The following is a 23,879-nucleotide window of genomic DNA, read 5'->3' as shown; positions in this document are numbered from 1 at the left end:
ACTCATTTTAAAGCAACAGTCTTGATCTACTGTACTAATTCTCTTCATAATTCTAAACAATTCAGTCATGTGACCTCATAATATTTTTTTAAACTGAAGAGGCTCAGCTCTTTTAATCTTTCCTCATAATTCATCCCCTGCTGACCTAGAATCAGCTTAGTCACTCTTCTCTGGACCTTTTCTAGCACTGCTATGTCCTTTTTGTAGCCTGGAGAACAAAACTGCACACAGTACTCCAGATGAGCCATCACCAGTAAAGCTTGAGCATAGCCTCCTTTGACTTGTCCTCCACACATTGTAGATAGATAGATAGATACTTTATTAATCCCAATGGGAAATTCACATTCTCCAGCAGCAGTATACTGATACAATAAATAATATTAAAGAATGATAATGCAGGTGAAAAACAGACAATAACTTTGTATAATGTTAAATGTTAACGTTTACCCCCCCCCCGGGTGGAATTGAAGAGTCGCATAGTTTGGGGGACGAACAATCTCCTCAATCTGTCAGTGGAGCAGGACAGTGACAGCAGTCTGTCACTGAAGCTGCTCTTCTGTCTGGAGATGATACTATTTAGTGGATGCAGTGGATTTTCCATAATTGATAGGAGCCTGCTGAGCGCCCTTCGCTCTGCCACAGATGTTAAACTGTCCAGCTCCATGCCAACAATAGAGCCTGCCTTCCTCACCAGTTTGTCCAGGCAGCATTGTGCCATATAACCTAATATTCCTTCCTTGTGAATGGCTTCTGAACACCACTGTCTTTTAAAATAAATAAATCGGCCTTCACTTTATTGTTTTAGGGGACTATTGACTGCAGATTTCAGTTCTGCACCCAAAAAAGGACTGACATAAGGAATTAAGTAAATAGGACTGGTGAGCCTAGTTTGGCTGAATGGCCTGTTCTCATCTGAATTTTTCTAATATCCAAATAATAATAATTATTTACATGTACATAATGCTTTTCTTGTTACTCAAAGCACCTTACATTGGGAGTGGGAGCCACTTCAGCCACCACTAATGTTCAGCATCCACCTGGATGATGTGATGGCAGCCATTTTTGCACCAGTATGCTCACCACACATTAATTAAGTGGATAAGGTGCGAGAGAGCCATTTAATGACAGGGGGTGTACAGGGGAAAAGAATGACTAAACCATGGAGGGCAGTTTAGCTAATGTTCTAAAGCAGGGGTCCTCAATCACGGTCCTGGAGGGCCGCAGTGGCTGCAGGTTTTTGCTCTAACCCAGTTGCTTAATAAGAATCACTTATTGTTCAAGTAACACTTCAGCTTCACTTTAGTTGTCTCGCTCGTTAAGATTTTGAACCCTTATTGCTTATTTTAGTCTTAAACAGCTGTATTCTGTTTTTAATTGCTCCTAATTAGCAATAACATGCAAATGACAAGAGACCAACATTTCTCCATTTAGCTTGTTACCATTTACACCTGTGTGTATTTATCATGCACTATTGGGTTTAATTAAATATTTGGAAGGAAAGTGAAGAGAAAAAAGTGAAGGACTGAGAATTACTCATCCATATTAGCTTTCAAATCATTTGGATGATATCCTTAGAAAGTGGAAGAAAATCCAGGATATGAGAATTACCTGACCTAGCAGAGTTAAAGCTCTGACAAGCCATGAAATTAAATTATTGGCAAGAATTGCTTTCTAATTAAGCATCCGGGTTAGACCAAAAACCTGCAGCCACTGCAGCCCTCCAGGACTGTGATTGAGGACCCCTGTTCTAAAGTCCAGTTACAAGCAGATTACAATCTGTAATACACTGTACTGCATGCTTAATTTAAAAAAAGCCAGCAAACATGGACATGTTCCTCAAATGCCCCATAGCATCACATACTCCAGACTTTTCCAATTCTTCATGAACTTCACAAACTTCAATCCAAAAATCAGACCCAAGCAAGAATGTTAAGAGAATATACAACCCAAATTTTCAGAGGTATAGATTTATTTTTACCATGAAGCATGGTGAACAATGACTGTTGTAGGTTATTTGCAGTGTGGTACTACCAAACAAAAGTGTGAAGTCTTCAGCAATGAAAACATTTTGAAACAAAACATGCTACTTACAGAAGTAAGTCATTCAACTTTCTTAAATGAAAATTTTAAGGCTTCATAAAAACATTCTACTGTGTTTGTAAAACAGCCAGAAGGCACTTAGGGTATTGTCTCATTTCACATTGAACTGCCAAATATAAGAAAGTGAACACCATTGCAAGACCAGCTTGTTTTGAATCCACATTAGATGTGAATGTCTACACAAGTCAGTCCCCAACATACTAAAACATATTCCTGTCTGCACTCTCTTCTTTTACCCCTGATTTCGACAAACTTGTGAAACTCAGACAAGCCCAGTTACCTATTAAAAAGACAAATGGATGCTAAATTTGATTAATTATTAAACACCATTGTGTCAAGTTATTTTTCAATGAGTGCTATGTGTCTTTCATCGCTTTTGTCTCTCTATTATAATAAAAAAATATTGGGAGACAAAACTTTTTATCCTGCAACGAGATGTGACTTTTTGAAGAGACTTTCTGGAAAGAAGTCCCGCGAGATGGTGACTTTTGCCATGAGATTCTTTCAAGTCACACACTACTTACAACCATTTTCAAACAAGACCACGGTCATCTCACCTCTCAGTCTTGTGAATGCTTTTGTCAGACACAGTTCCTGCACTCTCAGCTCTTATAAATTTTAATGTTTTCCTCACTTTAAGTTCCCAATTAAAGAAGACATATATCCAAATCATATTGAAGAATTTCATCACGAAGGGCTATCAACAGAAAAAATGAGTACACGGGCATTCCTAGCACCTAGAAATGAGGAAGTCAAACGAATTTACGCCAATAATGTCGATCAGTTACACGGCAAATCAGTTAAAGGCGTATCAATAGACTAGGCTGAAACAGTTGGTGGTGATCGTGCGGAAGATGAAAACAACTTACAATAGCTCAAAGAATATCTACAACCGTTAACACCGTCTGGTCTTCCACTGCACAAATTACTGTTGCAAGAAGTATGTATCCAAGAAAGGTAATGTAGTACATCTCCCATGGAAAACATTAGACACCAAAGGAGAGCTTGATATGCCATTCATATTAAAACATTAACAGTTTCCGGTTAGAATAGCTTTTGCTATGACAATTAACAAATCTCAGAGCCAAACATTTGAAAAAGTCATTTTATTTATGTGAGAGGTATCCCGAACACCATCAGACAGACACCGGCAATTCTACAAAAACACACAGTTTACTTACAATTTAACCCACACACACAGTGCTCCCCCACCAATCACCCTCACGTGACCGCCTTTCTTTCTCCATCGGAGTTTCGTCCTCCTCCAGCACCCGACTTTTATAATCACCCGGATGTGGTCCAGGTGCTCACTGATGTCCTTCTGGTGGCACTTCCTGGTGTGGCGGAAGTGCCGCATGAGTGCCCGGAAGCACTCCAGGTGTCCCTGGAAGGTCCTCCATCAACTGTCCCAGATGTGGCAGAAGTGCAGATATCCCGGGCTCTATGAGGCTCGGGGTGCCCCCTGGTGGTGGCCACGGGTACCAATGGGTTTGAGCCTCCACGCTCCGTCCCCGTGGTCCCCACACTATCCAGGGCGGTTGCCCCCTCGTGGCCTGGGGGATAGCATAGTCTGCTTCCCGGTCCTTCCAGGTGTCCCGGCTGGGTCTGACCCCCAGCCTCCTGCCACATTTAATAGAGAGAAAGAAGCGAAATGCAATCAAGAGTAGTTATACGTCGCGTGGATGCAAATGTAACACTGAAAATTAAAATCTGTTTAAATTGTACATTCACATCCCCATACACGAGCGGCAGAATCGCAAAGAGGCTAGCGCATAGCGCTGGCTAGGGGGTTTGTGAGCAAAGCGAGCAGGGGACAATGCCGCTTAGTAGACTATATTTAAATGTTAAATATGCATTTACTGTTATGTTAATGTGTGCATAGTTTACATTACAATTACTTTTAATAAAAGGTCATCACTGAACAAAAACAGATAAAACTGTCCAATTTCGCATCATGAACCTTGAAAAAAAAAAAAAAAAATTGAGAAACACTATTATAAAGGAAACTGACTGACTTGAATGTGAAAGAGAAAGAGTTGGTGTGTGATATTAGCAGAATGGAACTTGGCAAAGAATGAAATAAAGCAGTCCCGGTGACAGTCTACACTTTTATCACCACAGGTCATCCGCATCCTCAAGGACCTGAAACAAAAACACCCAGACAAGGAGCTGGAACAGCTGGTCGAAATGGCCAACTATTATGCTCTGCTGCACCAGCAGAAGAGTCGTGCCTTTTACCGTGTCCAGGCCACACGCATGATGATTGGTGCCGGTAATGTGCTGAAGAAGCATGCAGCTGACCATGCCAAGCGAGCAGCCAACCTGGAGGAAGTCCAGACTGAGCAAGCCCAGGAGAACTGTAGCCACATCTCCTTTGAACTGGCCCACTACCAATGTGTGGAAAACTGTGGCATGTTGACACTCACAGCAATATGCAGTGGTGGAGAGGGGCAGTCCACTTTCTACGTGGACTACCGCACGGAGGATGGTTCTGCCAATGCAGGCTCTGACTATGAATATAGTGAGGGCACCCTGATATTCAAACCAGGAGAGACACGCAAAGAAATTCAGGTGAGACATGTATGACACCAGTTAATGAGATAACATGGCATGCTGCTGCTCATCCTCATTCCTCTGCTTCGGTGTTTACAGGTAGGCATTATTGATGACGATATCTTTGAAGAAGACGAGCACTTCTTTGTGCGTCTCCTGAATCTTCGTGTTGGTGATGCAGAGGGCATGTTTGAGTGTGATTCCTCACCAAACTCTCCAAAAGGCCGACTGGTCGAGCCAGTGATGGCCATGGTAACTATCCTTGATGACGACCATGCTGGCATCTTCACTTTTGGCGAGAGGGTGACACGTGTAAGTGAAAGTGTGGGCACCATGGAAGTGGCCGTTCTGCGAAACTCAGGAGCCAGGGGCACGGTGGTGGTACCATATCACACAGAGGATGGGACTGCCCGCGGAAGTGGTGTAGACTATGAGGACAGCAGGGGAGAATTGGAGTTCAGCAACGATGAGACTGTGTAAGTGTATCCACTGCTAAGGTTAGATGCACAAGGTTCTGTCTATAGCTCTTTAGTTGTCTTCTGTGCCGTGGATTTATATGTATGGGATTCTAGGAAGGAGTTTAGATCTGAATCTGAAAAGGAAAAGAGAGCAGGTGCTGTTAAATATAAACATGGTAAATGATGTGAGCAGGTTCAATTAGATGATGGGATTAAAGGTGAGAGATTTAGATACACATACAAGTGGTTTAGGTTCCATGATCATAATTGGGAAAATAGGCTAGGCCACCAAACAGTGAAAAGAGCAGATGCATGAGACAGAGGTCACACTCTTGTGTGGTAGTCATCATTAAAAAAAAAGGAAGCAGACGAGAGAAGCAAATGATCAATGATGGGAAGCTGGGCAGCGACACAAATGATCAGAAGAACCTTTTCACCCCACTCCTGACATATGAAAATTAACCTTCTGTAATTTCCTCACTGTCACTTTTATTGAACTCCCATTCCTGCCTCTGACCTTTTTTCTGATAGCATTTGCTACCAATGCAAGTCCCCAACACCTCTTAGCAATGGGTACAGTTTCTATTTCTCATATCTCCTCCCGAGAAAGTGCACAGAGGTGGGTTGCTATGGTGATGGTGTAGTAGCCATTCCCCTCTGGGGGACTGTCTGACAGGAAGACAAAGCAGCTCTGACATCAAACAGCGTGTCCACAGCAGTCTGAAGGATTGAGTCTCTGCACAGGTTGCCCTGTCTTGCAGGCTTGTCTTTTGATTCTGCGTTATCGAATCGTGCCAATTTCCCTGTGTTTGTCATGTTTTATTCCTTTTATTCTTCTTGCCTCTTTTTTTTTTTTGTCTAGTTTATAACCAATCATTCAGATCCTGGGTGCAAAGCTATAGTGGTGGTGTGTCTTGTACTGGTGATTTTTTTGGCAAAGCAGCATTGCACAAACAGAATTGATTACAGATCTTAGTGGTAGGTGTATAAAGCAGATGGACACAGACGCAGACAAACCTTTCACCGTTAAAGAATTGGGATGTTCTGTTTTTACACACTTTTGTAACAGCTTGTCTTTGTAATCAGCTTGCTGTACTTTTATATTGTAATGATCTTAGAATTTGGGCTGTGTTAAATCATTTCATTCTGGTGGGGCATAAATTCCAATTTTAATGGCCATAACAAGTTATGCCAGATTTAAAGGTACTGGATGGGATCAGATCTGCATAGCACCAGATTCTTAAAAGAAGCAGATTTTTATTTGATAGTTCATGTAGATCATGTGGATTTCACAATCTAGCAAACAAAAAAAAAATAAAAATAGTGGGTTTTTATTAGTGGAACGACAAACTCAGAATCAGTCTGATTCATGTCAGATAAGCAGAAATCTAAATCTAACTAAAGCATCTTAACAAACGGAGAACTAGTCACTAGATAAGATATATGCAAAGATCAGAATGAGAATCTCTAAGCTAGACTCTTCTGAAAAATGTTTTTTATGCAAAACAATGTCCAATACACCATGTGCTGGCCCACACCTGGAAGCTATATATATTTTTCATCCGATGACATTATGAGTGCACATAAAATGGGTAGGGTGGAGCAGTGGTAGCACTGCTGCCTTGCAGTTAGGAGACCCGGGTTCACTTCCCAGGTCCTCCCTGCGTGGAATTTGCATGTTCTCCCCGTGTCTGCGTGGGTTTCCTCCCACAGTCCAAAGACATGCAGGTTAGGTGGATTGGCGATTCTAAATTGGCCCTAGTGTGTGCTTGGTGTGTGGGTGTGTTTGTGTGTGTGTCCTGCAGTAGGTTGGCACCCTGCCCGGGATTGGTTCCTGCCTTGTGCCCTGTGTTGGCTGGGATTGGCTCCAGCAGACCCCCGTGACAATGTGTTTGGATTCAGCGGGTTGGAAAATGGATGGATGGATAAAATGGGTAACACTTGAATACAACAAAGAGAAAGTGAAAGGGTTAGTAATGAAAATAATGCAGGATTTTGTTTATACAGTAAAAATCCTGAAATCAAAAAATTCAGTTCTGGAGCTGAAGACCCAGATCTCCTTAGTTAGGTCAAGTGAACACTACCTACTGTGAAAACATCAGTATTATTTTTGCAAGTACTTCCCATCTTTGAAGGCAACTTTTAGGCAATGATTCTGTGCTGGTATCTGGAAGGTTGCTGATTCAAATCGCATTACTGCTAGAAGGGATTATACTCAATTGGGCCCTGAGCAAAGCCCTTAACCTGAAAATTGACCCAGGGATGCTGTACAACAGCTAATTCTGTGCTCTGACTCCCAAAGGTCATGCGAAAAGACAATTTCCCGTTGGGGACTGACAATGTATATCAAATCAAAAAAATCAAATCTCGTTAATATTTAGCAATCAAATATTGCTCAGTAAGCTATTTGCTTTGTTGTTGCTGAAATGCTCCATTTCAACTGCTTTTTTTGTAATTAATAAAAAAAAAAATTGTCACAATCAGGAATTGAACTATGCAACCCTAAAATAGTGTCATCATTCCAACCAGTGAGCAACCAATGCCAAGCTAACCAGTCACATTACTCAGAGAGACCGTATATATATACACACACACACACACACACACACACACACACATATATATTATTTTATTATATTATAGATATTAACTTTTATCTTGCTTAGATCAAGTATCCTTTTTATCAAAAATACACTAGTTATCTGAGAACATGAGAAAGTCTGCAAATAAGAGGAGAGGAGACCACACTGCAAGTGTTGCTCATTTGGTTAATTAACTAGTTCCTTATTTGGAATTGGCATTAGAATAGATAGTGTACTGTACTAGAAAAGGTGAAATTCTTTCAATATACAGTACTAGATTTTGATCTGCTTTTGTTTAAGTTTGGAATTGCAATACATTCAGTGAAATACTGGTACAGCTGCGGTAGGTTAGATCCCTTCTCTAGAGATGTAATGTTTAATCCTAGGCTTCATCAGATCTTGATTGTATTTGCTTGGATCAATTTCACTTTGTCTATTAAAATGTGAAGAATCTGTGTTTTAACAACTCACATTTTTTAACTTGGGTAGATCATAAATCTTTGAAGCTATGACAGATCTTGAATTAAATACGATATATTCTTAGATTCTTATAATTAGTTAAGTTACAGATTCATCTCTTCATCTTGAGCAGACCCTCATCTCTTTTTTGTTTAACAAATACATTGTGACGTTCTTTGACCATAGAATGTTTCTTCCGCCATTTCAATCAAGCTGTAACTGGACCCTAGAGACATGAGTAGTGGTGACAGCTTCTTTCAGGACCTTTCACCTTTCTTGCTGGTATTGTAATCCATGCTTTGACGTCTTTTTAAGATGGAAGAAGGACATGCTGTTCTGGAGACGTCTGAACTTGTGAGATGATCCAGTAGTGCTCAGTTACATACCGTAAACATGGGCCAGTGAAGCGATGATTCATAGTGGGCTTTTCTATCAATGTAACTCAAGACTGTTCCCTTGTGTAGAAAAAAGCTGCAGGTTCGAATCATCGATGATGAGGAATATGAGAAGCAGGAGAACTTCTTCATTGTTCTGGAGGAGCCTTGCTGGCTAAAGAGAGGAATATCAGGCAAGCTGTTCTTAACTTTGTATTGTATATAGTTGATGGCATCTTCATTGGTCACTCATTATTCATTTAATTTTTTTCTTATTGTCACCTTTCTCTCTTTTTCTACAGCTCTGCTACTGAACCAAGGTGAGCCCTGAACCTTCTTCCTTCCATTTTATGGAGATCCCAAGGCATGCTAATAAATTGATATGGCAATTCTCAATGTGGGGATAGCTAGATTTTAAATTCAGTATAATTCATAATATTCTGCTGCTTTGGCCTTGTAAAATGTTCATGGTGATTACTGTAAACATGCATGTTCAGACTATTATCCCCTTACCCTTTTGTTAATTTCACATAATACCCATCCTACAGAGGACCCAGAGGGAAAGCCAACTGCAGAGGAAGAGGAAGCACGTAGAATTGCAGAGATGGGAAAGCCAATACTTGGGGAACACAGCAAGCTAGAAGTCATAATAGAGGAATCTTATGAATTCAAGGTAAGTGCTAAGTCTGTCACAAAATGTGATGCACAGAATTAAGGCTGACGGAGGAAACTGGATGTTATAGAAAAGTTAGTGTAAAACGGTTCTGAGGCTAATCATGACAGCACAGAGCTACTTAAGGGCTAATATTAAAGCACAGAAATTGTAAGTAGTCTAAGATATTTAAGATCCCAGAAAGTGTTTTAATAGTGATAGAAATAAGAGAATGATATTTACAATAAGGAATCAGAAGCAAAGGGATCATCATGCGGCTTTAGAGAAAGTGTTTTTATATAGTGGGCGGCCATTTTCTCAGGTCTACCTTCCTTTTCTATGTAATCAATCAATGACATCATCCTTTGTACCAATAATTTTATTTAAAAGAAACTTTCAGGTACCAGTGGTTCATGTGTATGGTGTGAAAATGGGGAGACTAAGGATTTATGAAGCTCTGAACCCAGCATGGTAGTGAATACTAGCATGAATGCATCAGAAAATGCTATTCTGCAGGGATTGTCATGCATAAGTGTTGCTGTGGTCTATAAAGAATGGACTACCACTCAGAAACATCCTTTCAACAGTGATCCTGTGCTTAGAACCAGACCATTAATAAAAGGAATCAATGGAGGATGAAAGAATGGATAGAGCAACTAACAGTCTATAGTCAGTCAGTTAACTGCTGAGGACAATAGTGTTGCTAAAAAGAGGCGTACCAGAATACAGAACTCATCAGACCTTATCATGGATTAAATTGAGGCAGCCAACCAATTAAACTAAAACTGCTCCAGCCATTCTGGAGGTTGTGGGCTAACATGCACAAACAGTAGAAGACTAAAAACATCACTGGTTCTGATGACTCTGATGAGAAAATCTGGATATTTTTAGAACTTCATGAGTCCATTGATCAGTTCTGCTGCATATCTGCAGAGCATTGTGGCAGTGTTACAAAATGGTGTAGAGTGTGTTTTTTGCTTGAATGTGAATGACTAGGGATATTTGAACATCAATGTCAATGAGCTGCATCCCTTTATGGCAGCAATACAGCATAATGCTACATCCCACAAGGCTAAAACTATTCTGCAGTGGTTTCAAGAATGCAACCGTGAATTTATCTAAAGCACCTGCCTCTTTACCAAATCTCAATCCAGATAATTAACTATGAGAAGAAGTTGCTGCACTTCCAGCTCCTTGCTGAAACCAAGCCCTGATGATATCAGGCTGTTTTGAAGATTAATGGAAACCAAGTTAGTATTAAGGGGGTGTACCTAATAAAATGGCCACTCAATATAGGACTAATGGTGTTTTAAGGATGACTGAAGCACAGCTCTAGTCAATTGAGATTTTTCATGAACTACATTAACTTCATATAAACAGCTACTCATGATTTGTGCCTCTTGCAAGCTTCGGGCTGCTATGACTTCCAGTGGTCTACTCTGTCAGGTAGGAAAATCTGCCCATGATGCCTGATATTTTCCATTCTGATTGGACTGGAAAAATGTGAGCTCAAAGTGGCTCCATGTTTGACAGCTCTGCAGCTCACCTCTGACTGGCTGTCTGCTTTTTTTTTTTTTTTACTCTGATGCTGTGATGGTGGCTACTCTGCCACCAGCTCTCCTACCCTCTTCCAGTTTGCTGTGGAACAAGTTACACTTGTGTCATCAATACGCCTTTTCAAATTGATGGCTTTCATTCTCCTGATCTGGTGACTGTGCATGGAGTGGGGTGTGGAATTGAGTCAGTACCACTGCAGAGAAAATCTCAGCAGTTCAGCCTTGAAGTTTTGAAGTAGAAATAAAGTAAATGCCCCTTAAGAGTTATCATTTTGAGTCTAAATAGTGATGTGATTTCTGTTTTGTTCATTTCTGCTCCAGGAAATCCACTTTACACACAAGCAATTGTATGCTGAGAAGGGGTAGCATCGCAAAATGAAGTCTGTAGTGGCCAGGGAAAGGGATCACTCATAGAGAGACTAACTCTGTACATCGATAAGGATATATCACAGCATATATCCCGTGAAGATTAAAAAGTGGCATCATTACAGAGAGAGCCCTATTAAGTACACAAGATAGTCTAACGTGGAACTGACTATAAGTAAGTGCAGTTAATCTCAGGGTGACCAGACTCTGGTCATAGAATATGAATCACACATGCAGAGATTTAATTGAGACCAAAGAAAGAGACTCCTTACAGTGAAGGCATCACTTTACAGATCAAGAGTGGGACCACAAAAAAAAAAAAAACGGTTATTTAAAAGATCCATCAATGATCCTGGCGGCACGGTGGCGCAGTGGGTAGCGCTGCTGCCTCGCAGTTGGGAGACCTGGGGACCTGGGTTCAATTCCCGGGTCCTCCCTGCGTGGAGTTTGCATGTCCTCCCCGTGTCTGCGTGGGTTTCCTCCGAGTGCTCCGGTTTCCTCCCACAATCCAAAGACATGCAGGTTAGGTGGATTGGCGATTCTAAATTGGCCCTAGTGTGTGCTTGGTGTGTGGGTGTGTTTGTGTGTGTCCTGCGGTGGGTTGGCACCCTGCCTGGGATTGGTTCCCTGCCTTGTGCCCTGTGTTGGCTGGGATTGGCTCCGGCAGACCCCCGTGACCCTGTTTGGATTCAGCGGGTTGGGAAATGGGTGGATGGATGGATGATCCTTTAATGGATAGGTTTGGTATTTTTCAAGTCAAAGTTATTTCTTCACAATCATGGTATATATAAATTTGCCACATAACATTATATTCTAAAGTGGATCTTTTTTTTATAATTTTTAAAAATACCTTTTTGCATCTTACAACAGGGCTTAAGGTAACCCGGGCCCAAAGTCTTATGAAATATAAGACTTAAACTTATGAAATATGTCAATTTTTAACATTAGAACAATCTGGACTAGAACAGGCTATTCAACCCAACAAAGTTTGCCAGTCCTATCCATTTAATTCTTCTAAAATAACATCAAGTCTAGTTTTGAAAGTCTTTAAAGTCCTACTGTCTACCGCACTACTTGTGTCTATGGTTCTCTATGTAAAGAAATTTCCTAATGTTTATGCAAAATTTACCCATAACAAGTTTCCAACTGTGTCCCCATGCTGTTGATGAACTCCTCTTCTTATATAATACGGTACCGTGGCTGTCCAGGATTTTAAATCACCTGTAGCTCACAAAACGTTTGACCTATTGACGTGAAATTTGGTACACATATACTATGTGACCTCTACTGTCCACTTTTGGAGTGATGATTGACCTCCAAGGTCAAAGATCAACCCAGGAAGGTCAAAGTCAAAAATCAAATAAGCTGTAGCCTGAAATTTGGTACACAGGTACTACGCTGAAACTCTGCATTACAGTTTTATATTAAAAGCAAAGAGTTTTGGAATGATTACTCTTTCTATTTTTATTTTATTTTATTGTAGAGTCAACTCTCGGCAGCAAGCAGCAGGTCGGCAGTGTAGTGGATGCGTACGGGCGCGGAGTATGGTCAAGTCAAGTGTATTCACTGCACGTTATCGTGCAGTAAACCATTACTGGTTTTAAAATAATTCTCAATCCACTGGACTAGTTCCCTTCATAATTTTAAACACATCAGTCATGTCTCCTCTTAATCTTCTTTTGCTTAAACTGTATAGGCTCTGCTCTTTTAATTTTTCCTCATAATTCATCCCATGTAGCCCTGGAATCAGCCTAGTCGCTCTTCTCTGGAACTTTTCTTGCACTGCTATGTCCTTTTTGTAGCCTGGAGACCAAAACTGACACAGAGAACTCCAGATGGGGCCTCACCAGTTTGTTATAAAGCTTGAGCAGAACCTCCTTGAACTTGTACACTATATATCAAGGCACTATATAACCTAACATTCTGATAACTTTCTTTATGGCTTCTGAACACTGTCAGTTATTAGTGTCTAGTCTACTACAATTCCTAAATCCTTATCATAAGGTGTACTTTCAGTTTTCAGATCTCCCATTGTGTATTCAAACCTAACATTTTTACTTTATATATTGTGAACCACCAGGGTGCATACAGCCGCCCTAACCTGGACACAGACAGGCTATAACACAAGTTTGCCATACAGCATACAGTTTATTTACATGTGGGGGCACTTCCTTCGCTCCCCACAGCAACACAATAGCCACAGAACAGTACAGCAAAGTAAGCACAGTCCCTTCTCTTTGCCAATCTGTTCCTTTTCCCAGTCCGTCCTCCTCCACTCCTCTTCAACAAGCTTCATCCACCTCCTCCCGGCTCTGGCTCCTCTAATGGAGTGAGACGGCTCCTTTTATTCTACTCCTAGGAGTGCTCCAGGTGGCTCACTAGTATTACCTGGAATCTCTCGCAGGTGTGGTGGAAGTCCATTATAGGGCTCTGCAGCCCCCACGGAACCCAACAGGGCTGTACCAAACTCCAAGTCCCGGCATGCCCTGCTTGAATCCCAGGGGAGGGAGTGACTCAGAAATGCTCTCTCTCCCAGTCCTTCCATCCCACTGGCATCCTGGCCGGGTAATTGCCGAGGCCGCTTGTCACAATATGTATTACTTTACACTTAATTACATTAAATTATTTACTTACATTAAGGCAAGAATGTTAGCAGATATTAATCCTCATCTTGAGATTGCACAAATACTGTAAAACAGTGTATCCACATTGCATTGGAAAAGAATTTTAAAAGTATGATTAGTGAGATTTGGTCATTTTAAAGGAAAACTGGCTCTGCACCTCATCTTGAGGAATTTCTCTCCCACTGTAATAACCTTCTGCCCCTCTAGAGTGTGGTTTCCTCCTGCCTGTGTTGTTACTGCTGTACTCACCACTTTCATTTTCAGAATCTACTACTTTCGGGTACATTTTCTTTTAGGATTTAGACAAAAAAGTTATTGTTTTAAATCAGCAAGATGTCCAACTGTGAAGATGAGGATATGTTTAGCATTTTTGCTGAACTATATTTGTATGGGCCAGAATATACTGATGAAAAGATCCAACAGATCGAAGAGGAAGGGACAGGAGAGCAGAACTGGAGAGACAAAAAGAGAAAAACATGTAAGTGGAAGGTAAAGCAATGCAACAGACAAGTAACGTCTGGTGGTGCACATGAGGAAAATGTGAACTTATGGCCAATCGGGAAGAGTTGCTCTATTGCAGGGATTAAGACGTGCTCAGGATGAACAAACTTTCTTACGCAAGGCTGCAGTATGTATTACTGATGAAGATGAATTTTCATCTTTCACGGAGTTCTTGAAACATTTTTCCACTTTCCATATTAAACTAGAATAAATGATCAAGACCTGAAGGACCAAATGGGCAGCTTTCATTAGAGTAAGTTTGGTTATTGATCTTCTTTTTTGCAGTGTTAAAAGCCCACTTAGCATTGATGCGTGAGAGATCCAAGTGACCATATGGAGATTGCTTTTATTATTTACACTGACAACAACCTGACACATGATTCAAACCCATGATTTTAGATCCTTGAAGCAGCACCAGTAATGATTGTTCTACTTTGCCACCCTACATAAGAGCTTTTCATCCACACAGTATTCAGTTTGCAAGTGAAAGACATTGCTATTGTTATTATTCCACAATGCTAAATTTCAGCCTGCTTCAGTTGCAGCTGCAGTGAAATGACTCACCTGAAATATTTTTGGAACTGCAGTTGGCTTTGATAATAGGCGATATTTTTTTTCCTCTTTGGCTACGAGTACTAGTCCATGGAGAAAAGAGTGCTACAAACTCACAGGTCTGCTTTCAGTAGATCTTCCACTCAAATGTTCATATCCAATCAATGGGTTACAAGTCATAAATTTAAGGTATAAATGCTTTGATTTTTAAATTCATGTTGATGTCCTGGATATTTGCATTTTTCTGATCATTTTCTCAAAAGAAAATCCAGACACATTTGTATTCTAGCTGGTCAACTCCCTTATTTACGTCTAAACTCAACTCACGATGTCGACTGTTAACAGACGAGCAAATGGGAAATGTATTCTTACTTCAAGGAAAACAGTTCCAAGAATTAGTGATAGGGCAGCACGGTGGCGCAGTGGGTAGCGCTGCTGCCTCGCAGTTGGGTGATCTGGGGACCTGGGTTCACTTCCCGGGTCCTCCCTGCGTGGAGTTTGCATGTTCTCCCCGTGTCTGCGTGGGTTTCCTCCGGGTGCTCCGGTTTCCTCCCACAGTCCAAAGACATGCAGGTTAGGAGTATTGGCGATTCTAAATTGGCCCTAGTGTGTGCTTGGTGTGTGGGTGTGTTTGTGTGTGTCCTGCGGTGGGTTGGCACCCTGCCCAGGATTGTTTCCTGCCTTGTGCCCTGTGTTGGCTGGGATTGGCTCCAGCAGACCCCCGTGACCCTGTGTTCGGATTCAGCGGGTTGGAAAATGGATGGATGGAATTAGTGATAAAATAATTATTTCTAGTTTCCATTCCCTTTCACAAAGATGCCTCAAAAACATGGAAGGGACACTTTCTTAAATTGAAAGTGGATGTTGTAATGGTTTACATCTGGTCGTAACCAGCTCCCAGCCATGTTCCAGATTTCATACATTTGTGGTCGAGTTGGCTTCATTGGATCGAAGCGTCACTCGTGACGGGACTTCGCCTGCTGGTCCACTGACGCACCATAGTGCTTTAGTATTTCGGCTTTGAGCATGTCATAGTTGGCAGCCTCCTCTTCACCAAGATCATAATAGGTCCACTGCGCTTCCCCCTTCAGGAACAGAGCCTATTGCCCATTCCTCACGTTCCCAGCAATGGTGAGTTGGCATCCTTTCAAAAATACGGAAATAGGTTTTGATATTGTCATTGTCTTGTAATGGTAACAGGACCTGAGAGGGAGCCCAAGCCCAGTCCTCCTGTACAGCTGCCCATGCTTGTGCTTGCTTCAGCTTCAGCCAGCCTTGTTTGTGTCTCTCCCAGCTGCAGCTTCACCCTCTGTGGCCAGGTTGGTAAGCATAACATTTAGATCCTGCTCTTCGGACATCTTCGAACAGCAAAATCCTGCCGACTATGCCACTGTAACAAAACACACAAGAGCAAAGTTAATGTGTTGGGGACCATCCCCATTTAGTTAAAGTTAAAGGATTAGTAGATTGGTCTTTACAGACTTGAGTCCAGAACAGAACAGATCTATAAAAATGGCAGACATACAGTATATATAATGGAACAACAGGAAGTTGTGTAACAAGCAGGTGACATTCTGGGATCGAAGTGGCATCATCTGGAATTGGGACTTTGATGGTGAAACTGGAAATGACATCATAAGCCAGAAGTGATTATTATTTGGGTGATTCTTCAGGGAAAATAGGAAAAAGAGTTAAGAGTACAGCGCCAACTCCCGTTCTGGTGAGCAAATACAGTTATATGAGCCCATAAACTGTCTCCAGTTCTCACTTGTGTGACAATATATTTGGTAAGTTTAAGTCTTTTTTCATGCTTGGACCTGGGTTACCTTAAGCCCTATTGTAATGTGCAAAAACAGACAATCTTTTTCTAAAATGTATTACAATGAGCTTCACTACTCAATTTTATTTAACAAATTAATATATTCCATGATTCTGAAGAAAGAACTTTGACTTGAAAAATGCAGAGCTTCTCTTTTAAATGGGATAAGTAAATCCAGTAGTGGTCATGGGACATTTTCATCACAAAAACACATCTGGGGAGATAAGTCACATATTCTGACTTGATTATTTTTATTGACAGAATACAGTGGACAAACTTATCAAAAAAACCAACCTTGCACTGGTGATTGGCACACACTCATGGAGAGAACAGTTCCTGGAGGCAGTCACAGTCAGCGCAGGTAAATCACAATTGACAGATTAAGAACTGTACCTGTTCAGGGCCTAGCAGGAAATCTGACCAAGTTCAGATCTGTTTTTTTCAGTGTCTATGGTCTCTTAATGATCTTAGGTCTATGTGAACCTTTTCAATTAGGATAAGGAAGACTAAAGTCTGTTGTACAGTAATGCCCTCTAGTGGCCAAACAGTTGTTCTACTTTATCAATTCTTCAGCATTAATGTGACTCGAGTTCTTTTAACTCAGGTGATGGTGATGAAGATGACGAAGAAGGCCGTGAGGAACGACTACCATCATGTTTTGACTATGTGATGCATTTTCTTACGGTGTTCTGGAAGGTGCTGTTTGCTTGTGTACCACCAACTGAATACTGGAATGGCTGGGCCTGCTTCTTTGTCTGTATTTTGGTCATTGGGCTCCTCACAGCTCTGATTGGAGACTTAGCTTCGCATTTTGGCTGCACGGTGGGGTTGAAGGATGCAGTAACTGCAGTGGTGTTTGTAGCTCTGGGCACCTCCATACCAGGTAATCTCAATATGGGAAAGGGCATGAGCTGATCTTTAGGGGTCTCACTTGGTTTTTATTGGTCGTCTTGATTACTGTAATCCCGTACACCAGCACAGGAATCTCTAGTTTGCTTAGGTGTTTTAGCGATGTAAGTGCATGACTCCTCATATATAACTAAGAGACCCTCTTGCAGTTTATCAGTTCTGTTCAGGTATGACACTGTCTTTTGTGATTACTCACTTGCTTGTGTGCTCTTTCTCTCTCAATTTTCATAGACACCTTTGCCAGTAAGGTGGCAGCAATTCAGGACCAGTATGCAGATGCCTCCATTGGCAACGTGACAGGCAGCAATGCAGTCAATGTGTTCCTGGGCATCGGTGTGGCTTGGTCTGTGGCAGCCATCTACTGGAACTCCCAAGGAAAGGACTTCATAGTGTATCCAGGATCGCTGGCTTTCTCTGTCACCCTCTTCACCATCTTCGCCTTTGTTAATATGGCAGTTCTGTTGTACCGGCGCCGACCATCAGTTGGTGGGGAGCTGGGGGGCTTGCGGACCCCCAAGATCATGACCAGCTTGTTCTTTTTTGGCCTCTGGTTTCTTTACATCCTATTTGCCAGTCTGGAGGCCTACTGCCACATCAAAGGATTCTAACTGAACCAGACAGCTGGGTCCATTGGGCAGCATCCTCTCATGACTCTGCTTCTTTGTTTACTCCAGAGTCCAGTCCGAAGAGCAGCCTTAGTGACCTCTTGCTTACATCACCAGATGGAGCCTTCAAAATATTATTGTGGCTGCATTCTGGTTCTTACAGACCATCTGGTCAGGGCAAGTGTGCATAGCCTCTTGGCACATTCCTGTCTTGTTCCCTCTGATCTCTTCTCTGTAGACAGGTTGGACTCTGGTCTCATTCTTCTCCTCCATCCAAATTCCATTGTCCTCCAGTCATTTCTAGCTGAATGTACTTGCCTTTTATAGGAGGCTTTCATCAGAACGTGACATCATTTGGTTACATTGTGTCTGACGTCCTCTAATGCAAACACACAGTAATCAGGCACACAAAGTCTTAAATGAATACTCCACCCAAAAGTATATTTTTTCAAATGTTACTTACCCCATGTAGTTTGTGGTGATGGCTGGGATAAATTTATATTTTCATTTTGTAGTGGAGAACGGACATAACAACTTTTATGATACAATGGGAGCCTGTGGTGACCAATGCCAGACAACAGCAAACAAGCACACACATGGCCCCCTGAAGCTCACACACAGTATATTCCATACAAACACAACAGAACTTAATACTTGATCTTTTTTCACACGCACACATACTCATTCACATATAGTCTTGCAAATATGCCCTCTGTGTTATTTCCCAATCTATTGCATGAGTATATGCAACTTTGTTGACCAGTGTATATTTATACTTCTACACCTACTCAAACATATATTTCTCACTTCACAAACATCACAACAACACTCATACACATACAATTCACACTCTTGACAAGCCTGAATACGGATTCACCAATTCTGCTGGATGAACTTAATACCAGTAGTATATGGTGGAGGTTATATGAACAAGAGACCGAAGCTCAGGCTCCAAGAAACCTGGACTGGAATGATGCCCAGACTGCCTGTTGGAGTGAGCAGGACTGCAGTGCTCCTTCCACGTGTTTTACTGTCTTTACCTTGATGAATTAAACTTTGAGTATACTTCTTGTATTCAGCCTGAGTGCTGAACTTGCACTCCATGAGTATAATGCTGCCAGTGCCTTGGCTGTGGCTCCAACTGCACCTTCAGCTCTGGTTCCAGCTCAACTCCAACTGCAGATTCATGTCTCGATTCTTCTCCATCTGCAGCTTGTCCTCCCTGGAACCAATTTGTTCTTGTAATTGTTATCATCTTGTTTCTATTGTGATGTCTGCATGTTTTTTTCTGGGATCTTGCCGGGTATCAGCATGAGCTGGGTGTCTTACTTTTTCTAAATCTTTTAAGTCTGACACAAATTTACAGTGAATATTTGTTTACCTTTTACTGCACTTTCCCTGCAGTTCTTGATATCACTGTAGTCCATTGTCCTTCAGTGCTTTTTTAGGCCCTAACTACCATCCCAGTTCCTAGTGTAGCACATTGCAGTGAAGTGATGGTACCAATCCATTCTTACATTAAATACCAATTCTAGCTGTTCAGACTACAGAGGCCCTTCATTAGCTCAGCCAATTAGAATGCTTGCATATTTGAAAGATGGAGGAACTTTCACCAACACAGCCCTGGATCAATCCAAGGTAGGGAACAAGCCTAATTACAATATTCGAACATTACCTGGAACATTACTTTGTCAAAGAATGCACCAATACCCATTGCAGTACTGAACCAGGGGTGTTTTTAGATTTGCAGATATCAGGGTCTTAGCCACCCTTGAAGTTTCCTAATCATCTTATTAATGTATAAAACCAAAGAATGAGGAGGGAAGGTACCCCTGAAGTTTTGCAATTGACCCCCGGTGGGATTTTGCCCACTGATCATTGGCTAAATCATATATGATGGGAGAGAAAATCAGGGGCTTGCAGCTATTGATCTAAGATATTATCAATAAAAAGAGCAGGGCCTGAGCAAATAAATCTGGGGCTTAAGCCTCTGAAGCCAAAAACATCACTGCACTGAACCCTACATTCCCTGCAATTCAATCAGCAAAAAATAAAAACCTAGGATTACAATTTTCCTATTATTATATTCCACTCATAGGTAACAGCATTACACTTTGCTGGGTCCCACTACTGTATGTGCTAAATGTAATCATTAAGAGGTTCACCATTTTTGTTTTTCACTTCTTTCTTTAATTTTCTTGGTCTAAGTCCACTCCTGAATACTAACCGTACACTCTAGTTCCCCTGTCCTCCTCACGTTTCTCCACTGTGTATATATCACTTTGCACAACCTACAGTATCTGCATAATTTAGTGTATTAAATTTTTGAATATTCAGTTTAATACTATAAAGATGTCGCAACACTCCAAGTATAACAGTAAACTTTTTCAATTTTTAAGAACAAACATAACATAACACAACGCTCTTGAAGCTGCCAAATGCAATTTAGGCTCCAAGGGAGACTGAAGCCTATTCTGGCAGGATCAGGCACAAGGCAGAAAGCAGTCACGGACAGGATGCTCGTCCATACAGGTCCCACCTACACATATATACCCACTTCTCCACTGACACAGGGCCATTATGGAATTGCCAATTAATTCAACCTGCACATCTTTGGAGATGTAGGAGAAAAACCTGAGTACACAGAGGAAATCTGTGCAGATACTTAAATATTCACTTAAGATATTAAATTCTCTCATATACCGTGTTCTAATCATATTCCCTAATCTTTTTATTTCTTGTGCTTTACCTTGGTTTCTGTTATCATGATTTAAACCCTGATGCTGTCTATCTCTATACACACAGCATTCCAGTACTCCACATATAATAATACATTTTTAGTACTTCTCACTCTAAGTCTGCTAGAAAGCTGCACACTTTATAATTTTAATTTTCACTGTATTCATATCTCTGCCCTAATAATTTTCCAGTAAATGTAAGTGCTTTCTTACAGTATTACATTTTCTAGTTCCTTCCTCTCAATTCTCTAATATACCCGTGGTATGTTCATTTTCAGTATCATCTCTTCCTCCCCCTCACTATTGCTGTACTCCTTGAAAAAGAACAAGTGTTTTGACTTTCTTGTTCTTTTCTTTTATCCACCATTCACTAGACAAAGGTGTCATTTACTTTACTGAAGTCTGTTTCTTTAATATATGTTACTAAGCAAAACAATGCACTCTTTTACTATCAGCCTATTGCTACACTACATCTTTTGCTTTCCAGGACATTTCTGCACACTTGAGTATTATTGTTACATTATCTATTGTTCCACATACAATAAGGGATACCCTTCTTCATGCCCTGCCATATGATCTACACCATTCAATACTTTGAACTTCTACTATTACTCTTTTAAGTACTCTTCTTCCTAGAACAGCTGCATTTTCGCAGTAATTGGCCTTCTATTCCTCCACTCTCTATTACTATAAACGTAGGCCCAACACTACAAGGTACTTCTCACTAGTCCAATCCCCAGTTCATCTCAGCAATTAATTTTACATGGTCTCCTCTAATCCCCAGTAAAAAGGTTCATATTACACCACTATATTAGCATGTAATCAGTTGTGCTCCATTGTATTATCTCTACACTTTTAAGATTTCTAATCCACTTTGCTTTGGTATATTTTGATACTGGAACTTACAATTCTATGTTCTTCTATACACAACTACCCGTAATTCACTTGCCAGTACTTCTGTCCTCATTATTATCGAGCTACACTGAGGTGAAGAGCCATAGTACGGAAGCTTCCTGGGCAATGGAAACATTCCTTTAACTTGGCAGGCTGAGTTATGGCTGGGCTGATGGTTGAGATTTTGGAGGTTTGAGTCCAGGAAGTGACTGACCATCGACCATAAAAAAAAGCTATGATACATTCTCTTCCAGTCCAATTTCCAGCAATTCACTAGTGTTCTGTAATTTAGCTTAAAATACTTGACCTTCCTTTCCCATTCCTACACTGTCCTGTACTGTATATCACCATGCTCCTCAATACAATGCAATACAATACAATTTATTTTTGTATAGCCCAAAATCACACACAAAGTGCCGCAATGGGCTTTAACAGGCCCTTCCCTTGTAGGGAAAAAATGGAAGAAACCTTGGAAAAGGCAGTTCAAAAAGAGACCCCTTTCCAGGTAGGTTGGGCGCGCAGTGGGTGTCAAAAAGAAAGGGGTCAATACAATACACAGAACAAATCCTCAATACAGTATAAAAATAAAACTTTTCCTCAGTATGTCACCTCCCAGTGGTCTGTTCCCCACAACACTACTAAACATATAGTCCTCAGGATCTCAGCCTCCAGCAATTCACTGCCGTTTCCAGTGCTTCACTATCCAGTACTTAAGTCTCTATTGCTATTTATAAACTCTCTGGTTATTTACAGTTCAACAACTCACAGTATTATTGGTACACAACCAAGTGTAGTTTGCCTAATTTTTTTTATGTATTGCTTATAAACATTATGGTGAATTTGTCAGAGAGTCCATGAGTGAATGCCATGTGTCGCAGTGGCCATGAGAAGGAGTCTCTCAGAAGTCCATGGTTGGCATTATGCTCAATCCCATGCTCGTTTCTGTTTTCTGTTCATTCATTCCCTTTGTATATCCGTGTGAACGTCTTTTGCCTGTTTACCTTAAAGGAAGGAGATGTCAGCATGAGTTTAGAAGCACTGATATTTGTGTAGAGGATGACTTTAATAAATACAGTTGATATATTTTGAACTCTAGACTGTCTCGTTATTTAAAAATGGGGTACTATTTTGTCAGATTTTTTTAAAAGGTCTTAGTTTGTGTTGGTATTGTAATTCAGAAATGATTTGCTTTAAGAATGAAACATTTTAGCAATACTAAATATTTTGTATTTTTTAACCTGCCAGTGCTAAATATTTACCTCTCCTGTATCTGTTTTCCCAGAGGGAGAGTTAATCTTGAAATTCATGCAGGATGTTGGATTAGGTAGGCTTTAATAATAATAATAATAATAATAATAATTCTTTACATTTATATAGCGCTTTTCTCACAACTCAAAGTACTCTCCATGCAGGCAGAACCTGGGACACGAACCCATGATCTCTTTCCTTACTGCAAGACATCAGTGCTACCACTGCACCGCCTGTGTACTTTATTATCCCAGAGGAAAATTTGTTTGCAGCAGAAAGGTACAAAATATAAGCCATTTTTACAAAGATACAATAAAATAAGCAAAAGCACAACAAAAAGTTATTGTTATCATAAGTACACACACTCAAGATTAGTACTGCCAATACTGATGCGCTGTGCAAGAAAGGACAAAGCCGGTTATACTTCCTTAGAAGGCTGGCTTCCTTCAACATCTGCAATAAGATGCTGCAGATGTTCTATCAAACAGTTGTGGCGAGCGCCCTCTTCTACGCAGTGGTGTGCTGGGGAGGCAGCATTAAGAGGAAAGACGCCTCACGCCTGGACAAACTGGTGAGGAAGGCAGGCTCTATTGTTGGCATGGAGCTGGACAGTTTAACATCTGTTGCAGAGCGAAGGGCGCTCAGAAGGCTCCTATCAATTATGGAGAATCCACTGCATCCACTTAATAGTATCATCTCCAGACAGAAGAGCAGCTTCAGCGACAGACTGCTGTCACTGTCCTGCTCCACAGACAGATTGAGGAGATCGTTCCTCCCCCAAACTATACGACTCTTTAATTCCACCAGGGGGGGTAAACGTTAATATTTAACATTATACATAGTTATTGTCTGTTTTTTTCACCTGTATTATTATCATTCTTTAATTTAA

The 23,879-nt window shown here is 41.0% G+C and overlaps 1 protein-coding gene across 1 annotated transcript in view; it reads left to right on the top strand.

Moving 5' to 3' along the window:
• Positions 1-22,825, top strand: part of slc8a2b (solute carrier family 8 member 2b) — a 62,246-nt gene extending 39,421 nt beyond the window's left edge. Inside the window, 8 exon segments of the mRNA XM_028824372.2 lie at positions 4,222-4,671; positions 4,753-5,129; positions 8,617-8,720; positions 8,829-8,846; positions 9,075-9,199; positions 16,858-16,957; positions 17,201-17,479; positions 17,737-22,825. Of these exon segments, the coding sequence (XP_028680205.2) occupies positions 4,222-4,671; positions 4,753-5,129; positions 8,617-8,720; positions 8,829-8,846; positions 9,075-9,199; positions 16,858-16,957; positions 17,201-17,479; positions 17,737-18,113 (1,830 nt within the window). The 3' untranslated portion in view covers positions 18,114-22,825.
• Positions 22,826-23,879: the final 1,054 nt, after the last annotated feature.

Source organism: Erpetoichthys calabaricus, chromosome 18, assembly GCF_900747795.2.
Source record: "Erpetoichthys calabaricus chromosome 18, fErpCal1.3, whole genome shotgun sequence".
NCBI classification, from domain to species: domain Eukaryota; kingdom Metazoa; phylum Chordata; class Cladistia; order Polypteriformes; family Polypteridae; genus Erpetoichthys; species Erpetoichthys calabaricus.
The sequence above is the reverse complement of the archived record's forward strand: the minus strand, read 5'-3'. Positions and strand labels throughout refer to the sequence as shown.